Raw genomic sequence first — 12,244 nt, forward strand, 5'->3', positions numbered from 1 at the left:
TGACGAAGCCCTCCAGGAGATCCCGTTCTTTGAACGGGATCTCCTGATCGCCGATCGCCGGCGGCGATCGGAGGGGCTGGGGGGATGCCGCTGAGCAGCGGCTATCATGTCTCGCTACATGAAAAAAAAAAAAAATAAAAAAAAAAAAAAAGATTTGCTGCCCCCTGGCGATTTTTTAGCAAACCGCCAGGGGGGTTAATCTAATTGAACTTCTTGCTTTCTCATGCTAATTGATTCTGTTAGAAGCTTTGGTTACTAACTGCTATGTATGTGCAAACATCCTGGGATATCCTTTGGTTTTAAAAAAGGGATCTGCATGAAATTTGTTGAATGTGTTGAAACTGTCTCTGTTTCTGACCTTCTGCAACATTGCATCACTCTCCCCTATCCGCCACACACATGGAGCAGGAATGATGAGGGAGCACGGACACTTGCCCACTGAACACCAATGATGGCCAGGTGCAGTGACTGCACTTTGGTTGGAGGGATAATACGCACCATGTTGGGGTATTTTTTGTATCTATAATGCCCACTGACACCAGTGGGGGCAATTGTTGCAGTTTATATGCGCGGTAATTGCGGTGTGACGTATGTGGGGTAACTATTGCATTTCAAATGTCTGCAGGCAGGATGGGGGGGGGGTCCATCCTCAAAATGTTTGCTTCAGGCAGGAAAAGTCTAGAACCGTCCCTGCAGTTATTGGAGAATCACAATAGTGCTGAGCGTCACGGGGGTCCTGGCGGTCCTGGCGGTGGCCCACTCCTGTATGAAGTGCACAGTAGCAGCAGCGTAGCATTAATGGAAACCAGAGCTGACTAATAATAAAAGTTTTATTTTAGGAGAACGCTGAGGACGGCGGCGTGGGAGCGATCCCTGCAGATGGGGCAGGAGGAAGCCCCAGGTATGTATAAAACTTTTATTATTACTCAGCTCCAGTACACTTTAAATGTAGCCCCTGTCAGTTGCCTGAGAAGTTGTGCTGGTCAATAACTGTAATATAATATATCGTTAATGATCTGATATTTTGGTCCAAAGGTCCAAAAAGAAATGATCTGCCCTGTGATGAGTTTCTTTGTCCCACACTGATTCCTATGAGATACAATAAGAGAGGAGATCAATTTGTTGTACTCAGCTTGAATCCTTGAGGAAATACTCAGAATGTCAGTAGTTAAAAAAAACGTAGGTGCAGCCCTACCCCTATACCGTATGAAAGCCCTGAGAGCTAGCTGCTTCTGAATCAGATTCATTTTTCCAGACTCAACACCTCACACCCACACAAACCAAGCCTGTTCTGTGCGCTATTCAACACCAACAGGTTGAGTTAGGTGATCAATCACTGCCATACCTGTTGCGTGTGATCCGGCATGCTCTATTAACCCTAGAGAACTAGGGGCTGGGCCTGAGACAGCTTACTATTCTCAGGAGAATTACTATTTATTATTACTTAGTATTTACATAGCGCTGACATCTTTTGCAGTGCTATACAGAGTACATATTTATACCACTAACTGATCCTCAGAGGACCTCAAACTCTTATACCTACCATAGTTCTATGTTAGGGCCGCTATTAGAAATTTTGGGGCCCCTCACACATCATCAGGCCTGGGCCCCCCTCCCTGAGCCCACCCACTGGTTGCTGTGCCCGCCCACTAGCCACCCCACCACCGTGTCAGTGCGCGAAGTGCATTGCGGCGAAACATGTGCATGGCTCCGACACTGAAGAAAGCGGCATGCACAGCGTGTTGCAGCAAAGTGTGGGCGTGGCCATGGCATGTTGTGGGTGGAGCCAAATACTAGGAAAATACAGGTAGTCCCTGGTTAACAAATGAGATAGGGACTTGTAGGTCCATTCTTATCCTTTATCCGTTCTCTTTTGTCCCCCTCTTTTCTTCCTGTGCCTCTTTTGTGTCCCTCTGTCTCACCTCAGCTTGTGCCTCTTTTGTGTCCCTCTGTGTGACCTCATGTTCCCGTCTCATCTCTTTTCTCCCTGTGCCGCTTTTGTCCCCCTGTGTTACCTCTTGTCCCCTTCTGTCTGAGCTCGTCCCCCTGCCCTAGGCAGGTATAGGTGCCCCCAGTATAGGTATCCAGGCATGGGTGCCCCAGTATAGGTAGCCAGGTATACATTTCCCCATTATAAGTAGCCAGCTATAGGTGGTGCCCCAGTATAGGTAGCCTGGTGTAGATGCCCCCAGTATAGGTAGCCTGGTATAGCTGGTGCCCCAGTATAAGTATTCAACTATATGTGGTGCCCCAGTATAGGTAGCCTGGTATAGTTGCCCCCAGTTGTATAGGTAGCCTGGTATGGGTGGTGCACCAGTATAGGTTAGCCAGGTACAGGTGCCCCAGTATAGGTATCAAGATATAGGTGCCCCAGTATACGTAGCCAAGTATAGGTGGTGTCCCAGTATAGGTAGCCAGGTACAGGTGGTGCCCTCAGTAAAGGTAGCCAAGTATAGGTGGTGCCCCAGTATAGGTAGCCAGGTATAAGTGGTGCCTCAGTATAGGTAGCTAGGTATAGTTGGTTCCAGCCCCAGTGTAGGTAGCCCGGTATAGGTGGTGGCCCAGTATAGGTAGCCTGTAGCCAGATATAGGTGGGGTCCCAGTATAGAAAGTCTGCTGTAGCGGGCTCACTCATCTGCTCCCCATCTGTTCAAGCGCTGATGTCACTCTTCTCTCAGTGCTGGAACGCAGTGTGCTGGTTAGTGAGCCACAGGCCCGCAGCCAGCACATGTGGCCCTTCCAGCGCTTTGCCCCTGGGGCCCTCACTGCAGTGTCAGTTGCCCACCCCTGATGGCTGCCCTGATGTTGACAGTAGTCTTGGGCCAATTTAGGGATATGACAGTTAACGTATCTGTATGTTTTTGTAATGAAGGAGGAAACTGGGAATCAACACAATTGTGGTTCTAACTAATAAAAGATGTTAAAGTGATCCTGAACTCTTGCACAGGACAGAAGGAAAACCTAGAGAAATGCACCCCGTATGTATTTAGAGTTTAGCCTACCTAATTCCCCCTCATTTATGACTACTCACATGTGTAATTTGATCTCTCATCTGTGTCAGCTCAGGAATCTTAACAGTCCTCGGCAGAGCAGCACATTTGTAAACACAGGATGTTAACCCTTCCATGAAAGCAGGAAGTAGACACAGTGCAGATTCATTGTAGTATTTGTATCAGCTGTAAGAAATGTTTTTCCGTGAAAGGTTATTATGCTGTTGTTTATCTTTTAGAGCACAGCGGAAGTTCTGAGTTCAGGTCAGCATTAAGGCTCATCTCATACTGAGGCATTGCGTTGTGTTATAATTTACACACAATGCAACCAAAAATAACATTCGCAGTCGCATTCAATGTAAAGCCTGGTAAATTCATCAAATTCTGACCAATGATTGGCCGATTTTCCCATCTTCATGCAGTTTTAGGGCCAACAGATTTTGAATACTATGAACAGATTGTGTAGTAAAGCTCTCATACTACATGGAGGTGGTAAAATTGGTCAGTGATTGGCCAATTATAATTGAAAGTGTGTACCAGGCTGTAATGCAGGCAAAGAAGCAACTGATGAATGTGTCCGTGAATTGACAACTATTATGCGCTTCAACATGTGAAATTCTTGCATTGCCCTGCATATGTCCTGCACTGTACCAATGGAATCTGTTGCATAACACAGCCACTGATGAGGTGTGACCTGTTCATAGAGTTTGAAACGCACCATGTTACAGTGCGCAATACAGTGTCCCTTCCATGCTATGAATAAGGACGGTGTCACGTCCGAAACATGTCAGCATGTGGTGATAAATTTTACCCTAATACGTGTTTGATTCAATAAAGCTATTCGATTTCTACTGACATTGTGCGGATTCCACCTTCACCTTCAATACTGGGTTTGTGGTTTTGAGCAGCCCGGAATCACTAAGACAAATAGCACGCCTTATCAGAGTTAGCACACCTTATCCGTGTTAACATGCCTTATCAGAGTAGCATAGCGAGTGCTACCAACTTATGCCTGCTAACTGGCAATGACGAGAGCTCCTCTCATCCTGCCCTGAGCCACTGCGGGTCTAATCACTTTAAAGGACATTATCCCCGCACTTTGATTGGCCCAATAGGCTGCCTGCAAGTTTCCTGTCAAGTGACAGGCAGCCTATTGGGCAAATCAAAATGCAGGGATAATGTCCTTTAAAGTGATTGGACCCGACGGGGCTCAGGGCAGGACGAGTGGAGCTCTCGTCATTACCAATTAGCAGGCATAAGTTTGTAGCGCTCGCTATGCTACTCTGAAAAGGCATGTTAACTCTGACAAGGCATGCTATTTGTCTCAGTAAATCAATGCCAACGTGTCAGTTTGAAAGTACCTTAAAGCTATATACACATGCTGGATTGAACTTGGCCATAGCGACTGAAAAAGACCACCAGGCAAAGGCTTACCTATAGAAAACAGTGCCTATGGCAAACATTGAAATTCGCCCCCAGGGAGGAAGGGTGCCCCTCCATACATTTTAATGTGTAGTCTCAGTTGAATTGGTTGCGTCCAAGTTAAAGTGAAGCATGGCCTATAACAATAGAGTATTCCAATTGGTCAGCCTATATAGATATCCCCAAAAAAATGGCAGCTTGTCCCCCAAACAAATTAACCAAGCAGCAGAATGTCCCCCAGATGAAAACTAGAATCTGTATGAAAAACACCAAAGATGCCTCCAGGAAGAGGTGCCTATGGCACATGCCATACCTACACCCCTGTAAATACACCTTTGCCGCCACATGGTGAATCTAGTGTGTGTACATCGATCGCCTAACGTCTACTAACGATCCAGAAACAGATCAGACAGGTCAGAAATAATCATCCGATTCCTGTCGATCGGAACGGAAGTTACATTGTATGTTCTTAGTATAAAATCTATGAACTATTGACTATTATTATCTCTTTCCTGCTCTAAGAAACCGTTTTCTGCCTGGAAAGTGATTTAAGGCTGTAATTCCTTATCAGCGTGGGTTACGCTTTAGCCCGACCAGGTGTCGACTTTAAAGAGGAACTGTAGTGAAAATAATATAATCAATAACATTGCTAATTTTTTTTTTTCAATATTAATTTACAGATCATTTAGTTAGTGTTTGCCCATTGTAAAATCTTTCCTCTCCCTGATTTACATTCTGAAATGTATCACTGGTGGTGACATCTTTAGTTCTGCCAAGTGATCTGTACTGAATGTTTGTTACTGAGAGTTCTATGCACAGAGGGAGATATTGCTTGCTTGGCAGTTGGAAAAAGCGTTATTTCCCACAAGGTTCACAGACAGCAAATCGTCAAGACCTTGGTCATGACATCACGCTGTGGTAGAGGTTTCACCACAATATCAGTCACACAGACCTCCCTGATGATCTACGGTAGTTGAGAAAAGGTAAAGATTTCTGGTGGGAAAGGGGGTATCAGCTACTGATTGGAATGACATTCATTCCTTGGTTAACCACCCTGGCGTTCTATTAAGATCGCCAGGGCAGCTGCATGAGGGTTTTTTTAAATAAAAAAAAAACTATTTCATGCAGCCAACTGAAAGTTGGCTGCATGAAAGCCCACTAGATGGCGCTCCGGAGGCGTTCTTCTGATCGCCTCCGGCGGCCAAAAGTAACACGGAAGGCCGCAATGAGCGGCCTTCCGTGTTTTGTTTACTTCGTCGCCATGGCGACGAGCGGAGTGACGTCATGGACGTCAGCCGACGTCCTGACGTCTGCCGCCTCCGATCCAGCCCTTAGCGCTGGCCGGAACTATTTGTTCCGGCTGCGCAGGGCTCAGGCGGCTGGGGGGACCCTCTTTCGCCGCTGCTCGCGGCGGATCGCCGCAGAGCGGCGGCGATCGGGCAGCACACGCGGCTGGCAAAGTGCCGGCTGCGTGTGCTGCTCTTTATTTGATCAAAATCGGCCCAGCAGGGCCTGAGCGGCACCCTCTGGCGGTAATGGACGAGCTGAGCTCGTCCATACCGCTAAGGTGGTTAAAGTTCCTTCCTATTCTGCTATTTTATCTCGCAAAGGTGAGAGGTATGATAAAAAAGATACATCTGCTGCCACTAATCACCAATACTCTCCTATACCAGTACACGCATCCACCAAGCGCACAACAAGTGCATAGCTCCCAACTGTCCCTCTTTTGGAGCCCTGTCCCTCTGTCCCTCTTTCCTCCTCATTTGTCCCTCTTTCAGGACTTTGTCCCTCTTTCTATGTAAATATATATATTTCTCTACTAAAAAATGTGTTTGATTGACTCTAAACTTTATTCCCATCCTTTAAATTGATATATTGCCAATTTTAAAATGTTAATATGAAGGAAAATGAACCAGGATAGAATAGGACCAGTGTAGTTTGAATTATAAAACAACACATTTTTCTTATGAAATCTTTATGGTATGCGTGACTAGGGGTGTGACAGAGGCGTGATCAGGGGTGTGGCTTAAGTGTCCCTCTTTCTCATCTCAAAAAGTTGGGAGATATGCAAGTGCACGACCAACTGCACGCCCTGACCAACAGCACGACCTGTATGTCCACAGGTCTAAACGACCATACTGCGCATGCAAGTGGAATGACGGACTGCACGATAGGGCAGCATTCAAAGCAAGTACAAGTCGTTCAAACGTCGTGTACACGCAACCAACTGCAGGACATAAGGCCAACAGACGTATGAGTAGATCTGACGTTTGGATTGGACATACCGCCTGTTATCAGTCACTCGTCTGTCTACACATGCCTGATTATCATCCAACAAACTAAAGTCAGACGATAATCAGGCAGCAGGTTGCTCTGTGTATAGGAGGCTCATGAGCAAAACTTACATCTTACATATACTGTATATTTATTCTATCATATGTTTGTGTAATAGTCGTTATATGAGAAACACACAGCGTCCCTGCTCTAAAATCAGGGGCAAACCCAGCATTTTCAAGGGGGGAGGAGGGGGGGGGATTCCAGAAAGGTCTCTCAGCCACGCACAATACAGTATAATAATATGGTAGGACATCATGCTGGGTACACATAATGCAATTTTCCGACCGTCCAACAACAGGATCTGACAATTATTTTCTAAATGTCCGATCCGCTTCTGATCAGGGTTCCTGGATTTCTCAGGAGCAGTTTGGGTACAGATAATATTGAGGACAGCTGACATGCTAATGAAGGGAAAAGTGAAGCATTCACCCAGCAGGGCACAGGGCTGTGCTCATACCTGACTCTGTTAAGTTCCCCAGAGCTTCTCCATGCTCTGCGTATATGCTGCTGCTCCAAGCTCTGTACACACGCTGCTGCGCTATACACACGCTGCTGCGCCATGCTCTGTACACACGCTGCTGCACCATGCTCTGTACACACCCTGCTGCGCCATGCTCTGTACACACGCTGCTGCTCCATTCTCTGTACACACGCTGTTGCGCCATGCTCTGTACACATGCTGCTGCTCCATGCTCTGTACACACGCTGCTGCTCCATGCTCTGTACACACGCTGCTGCTCCATGCTCTGTACACACGCTGCTGCTACATCCAAAGTCAACTGTATCAGGGAAAGAAAGGGGGCAGTGCTGTGAGCTGCAGGATACCTGCAGATATTCTAGTGTCTCAACTTTTTCTTGGCAGCTGTAATCTCCCCTGCGTTTGCCTGTGAAAATGTCCCTAGAAATCATTACATAAGAGTAAGTAAATAAGAGCCGTTAAAACTTATCTTCTCAAAATCTGCAGCTCCATTGGCCATGTGACAGCATGTCATGAGCATTGCTCTGCTTCCTCTTATCTCTAACCTTTGCACAAAGGCTGCTTCGCGCATTGCTAAGCTGACAGAGCTCTGTCCAGCCACAATGAAATGGGATCAGCTGGATCAGCAAAGCATTCACACTGCCAGTGCCAAGCCAGTGTATCCAGAGGGCTTCACACCCAGCCTGGACAAACACCACAGGCGAGCCCACAGCTGAGATTTGCATAGCGATCACACCTACCCTGACGTTTCCGCATAGCCACTCCCCCACGTGAGCTCTGCCTGTGCTGGAGAAAGCCTTCTCTGTGGCTCGTGGGGGGAGCTCGTGACGTCAGCAAGGAAGAAGTGGGTGGTGTCCGAGCGGCCAGAAAAGTAACGCGGTGACGCAGGAGCTGGAGATCCTGGCAGCGGCTGGTTGCGTGCTGTACCTGAGCCGGGGTGAGCAAAGTGGAGGCACGCTGGTCAGCGCAGCGCCGGAGGACAGGAAGATGGGGAGCGGCCGATGAAGAAGAGGACGCTGCTGCTATTACCTGACTACCCACCATCTCATCCCATTCCCTATCCCGCTGCAGGATGGCAACCCAGCACCACCACAGAGCCATTGAGCCCCTCCGCCAGTCCACTCCGGGGGACAAGGAGCCCGAGCTGCTGAAGAAGGACAAGTTATTGAATGGCTGCGTCCCTCTATCGCATCAGGTGGCTGGCCACATGTATGGCAAGGATAAAGTAGGTGTGTATTACTGAGCTCAGCTCCCGCCTACTCTGCTGGTATTCCCTCTCCCTCCTGCATGCAGACGTCCAGGTGTCTGCTGCCTGTGGACGTCCAGGTGTCCGCCGCCCCCTCCTGCGTGCTGACGTCCAGGTGTCCGCCGCCCCCTCCTGCGCGCTGACGTCCAGGTGTCCGCCGCCCCCTCCTGCGCGCTGACGTCCAGGTGTCCGCCGCCCCCTCCTGCGCGCTGACGTCCGGGTGTCCGCCGCCCCCTCCTGCGCGCTGACGTCCGGGTGTCCGCCGCCCCCTCCTGCGCGCTGACGTCCGGGTGTCCGCCGCCCCCTCCTGCGCGCTGACGTCCGGGTGTCCGCCGCCCCCTCCTGCGCGCTGACGTCCGGGTGTCCGCCGCCCCCTCCTGCGCGCTGACGTCCGGGTGTCCGCCGCCCCCTCCTGCGCGCTGACGTCCGGGTGTCCGCCGCCCCCTCCTGCGCGCTGACGTCCGGGTGTCCGCCGCCCCCTCCTGCGCGCTGACGTCCGGGTGTCCGCCGCCCCCTCCTGCGCGCTGACGTCCGGGTGTCCGCCGCCCTCTCCTGCGCGCTGACGTCCGGGTGTCCGCCGCCCCCTCCTGCGCGCTGACGTCCGGGTGTCCGCCGCCCCCTCCTGCGCGCTGACGTCCGGGTGTGCGCCGCCCGCTCCTGCGCGCGGGCGTCCGGGCGTGCGCCGCCCTCTCCTGCGCGCGGGCGTGCGCTGCTCTCTCTTGCGCGCGGGTGGCCGGGCGTGCGCCGCCCTCTCCTGCGCGCGGGCGTCCGGGCGTGCGCAGCCCTCTTCTGCGCGCGGGCGTCCGGGCGTGCGCAGCCCTCTTCTGCGCGCGGGCGTCCGGGCGTGCGCAGCCCTCTCCTGCGCGCGGGCGTCCGGGCGTGCGCAGCCCTCTCCTGCGCGCGGGCGTCCAGGACCCTCTCCTGCGCGCGGCCGTCCGGGCGTGCGCAGCCCTCCCCTGCGCGCGGGCGTGCGCAGCCCTCTCCTGCGGGCGTGCGCCGCCCTCTCCTGTGCGCGGGCGTGCGCCGCCCTCTCCTGCGTGCGTGGGCGTGCACCGCCCTCTCCGGCGCGCGCCGCCGACCCCCTACTGCACGCAGGCGTCCAGGTGTGCGCCGCCCGCTCCTGCGCGCGGGCGTCCGCCGCCCTCTCCTGCGCGCGGGCGTGCGCTGCTCTCTCTTGCGGGCGTGCGCCGCCCTCTCCTGCGCGCAGGCTTCCGGGCGTGCGCAGCCCTTTCCTGCGCGTGGGCGTCCGGGCTTGCGCAGCCCTCTCCTGCGCTCGGGCGGCCGGGGGCGTGGGCAGCCCTCTCCTGCGCGTGGGCAGCCCTCTCCTGCGCGTGGGCAGCCCTCTCCTGCGCGTGGGCAGCCCTCTCCTGCGCGCAGGCGTCCGGGCGTGCGCAGCCCTCTCCTGCGCGCGGCCGTCCGGGCGTGCGCAGCCCTCTCCTGCGGGCGTGCGCAGCCCTCTCCTGCGGGCGTGCGCCGCCCTCTCCTGTGCGCGGGCGTGCGCCGCCCTCTCCTGCGGGCGTCTGGGCGTGCGCCGCCCTCTCCTGCGGGCGTGGGCGTGCACCGCCCTCTCCGGCGCGCGCCGCCGACCCCCTACTGCACGCAGGCGTCCAGGTGTGCGCCGCCCGCTCCTGCGCGCGGGCGTCCGGGCGTGCGCCGCCCTCTCCTGCGCGCGGGCGTGCGCTGCCCTCTCTTGCGCGCGGGCGGCCGGGCGTGCGCCACCCTCTCCTGCGCGCGGGCTTCCGGGCGTGCGCAGCCCTTTCCTGCGCGTGGGCGTCCGGGCTTGCGCAGCCCTCTCCTGCGCTCGGGCGGCCGGGGGCGTGGGCAGCCCTCTCCTGCGCGTGGGCAGCCCTCTCCTGCGCGTGCGCAGCCCTCTCCTGCGCGTGGGCGTGCGCAGCCCTCTCCTGCGCGTGGGCGTGGGCAGCCCTCTCCTGCGCGTGGGCAGCCCTCTCCTGCGCAGCCCAGCCCTGCCCTCTCCTGCGCGTGCGCAGCCCTCTCCTGCGCGCGGGCGTCCGGGTGTGCGCCGCCCTCTCCTGTGCGCGGGCGTGCGCCGCCGACCCCTACTGCGCGCGGCCATCCAGGTGTCCTGCTGCCGTAAACCTCCTCAGCCCCCCCCCCCCCCCCCCCCCCTGCGTGCGGGCGTCCAGAATTTTTTTTTTTGTGTGTGACTGCATTCAGAGCCCAGTATTTACTTTGCTGTTTACTTTACTGCTGGGGGGGGGGGCTGTTGTGTTAAAAATAATAAATTATCTTGCATTTAATCTTTGCCCTGTGTACTGCTGTGATAAACTCTAAGGATGATGAAATTTACAGAAAATCACGTAGCACTAATTCTGTTGCATGGACTAAACACAGTTCACTGATGCAGTGGTTGTAGAAGAATTTTTAGTAGGTTAGCTTGACCTCCATGGAGAGGCATCCTAATAAGTACTTCACTTTGCTAGAAAATAGCCTGAGTATTTGTTGTGGGAGAGCCTTGTGTTCTGTCCTCTGTGCTGGGTTCAGAGTTGAGAAAGTGTTGACATGCTGGAAATTGAGTAACTGCTTCAATGTAATATTTTGTATTTAGACTGCAATGTTTTTCTACCCACTTCTTCTCTCACTATCAATTGTACAAGTAGCAGATGCAGATTGTTAATAAGCTTCATCTATAAAGGCTCGCACACACGTCCAACATTCACACAACTACACGACCAACCTGACGAACCACACAACCTGTATGTCTACACGCCTAGACGGCTAAACGACCAACTCAATTAATTTACTGCACACTCAAGAGTAATGACGAACTACACATTCAAAACAAGTAAGTCTTTCAAACAACTTGTACACACGCACGCACGCACACACACACACACTGCAGACCAACATAGATCCGACAGTTGGATCGGGCGAACCTCCTGTTATCAGTTGCTCGTCAAGTTGTTTGCACGCGTACACATGCCTGATTATTGTCCGACAGACTGAAGTCAGATGATGATCAGGTTGCAGGTTGGTCCGTGTGTACTGTGTGGGCTCAGTCAATGTCTCAGGCCCCTTTCAGATGGAAAGCTGAACTGCACATTTGTTGTGCAGTTCAGCCTCCTGTATGCCGTCTGTCAGTGCAATTTGGATACCATTTAAATGCAGCCGAATTGCAGCGGTTTTAACACCACTTGTGTCAAGCGGTGGTGTTACTTAGAGAACCGCGACATGTCGAGTCAGATCTCACTCAATTGGGGGCTGCCTGTACAGCGCTGGTACTGGGGTGCCAACAAGCACCCGGCCGATGCAGGAGAGCAGCTGACAGGTGGAGACTTTACTGCTTGTCAGCTTCCCATGCCCTAACTTTTGGTCCTGTCAAGACAGGTTAGAAAGGGGACCAGTTTATTGCAGTGGCCAGCGCAGACAATTTTTGTATTTCATTTGTGTTTTTGTGTCACTGTCATGGAATGTATAAAATACATTGTATATTTAAAGAGAAGGAAGCATGATGAGATTTGTAGTAATCTGACTTTCCACATTGAAGTTGCTGCAGTCTAAAGCCTTGTACACACACTAGACAGCTCTTGGCCAAGGTTGCCAGTCTGGGCCATTTCTCTCAAACTAGTGTGTGTAAAGCAACTCTGATATGTCGCTGAGAGATCTGGTGTGCTACCCGCTGTTCAGTGCGCAAATGGCTAAACCGCACATGCTAATTTCCAAGCTAGCTCATGAATGGGGATTAGAGGACGGCCGTGGTGAGCCAACATAAAAGCGACTGAAATTAATCTGGTATCGGGCTTGTGACACCGC

At 52.6% G+C, this 12,244-nt stretch overlaps 1 protein-coding gene across 1 annotated transcript in view; it reads left to right on the plus strand.

Moving 5' to 3' along the window:
* The first annotated feature begins 8,064 nt into the window (after positions 1-8,064).
* The window catches only part of IPMK (inositol polyphosphate multikinase), a 54,296-nt gene continuing 50,116 nt past the window's right edge, over positions 8,065-12,244 (plus strand). The window contains exon 1 of the mRNA XM_068255321.1: positions 8,065-8,456. Coding sequence (XP_068111422.1) covers positions 8,300-8,456 — 157 coding nt within the window. The 5' untranslated portion in view covers positions 8,065-8,299. The remainder of the gene's footprint in view (positions 8,457-12,244) is intronic.

The sequence above is a fragment of the Hyperolius riggenbachi genome, chromosome 10, assembly GCF_040937935.1.
Source record: "Hyperolius riggenbachi isolate aHypRig1 chromosome 10, aHypRig1.pri, whole genome shotgun sequence".
Classification (NCBI taxonomy): Eukaryota; Metazoa; Chordata; class Amphibia; order Anura; family Hyperoliidae; genus Hyperolius; species Hyperolius riggenbachi.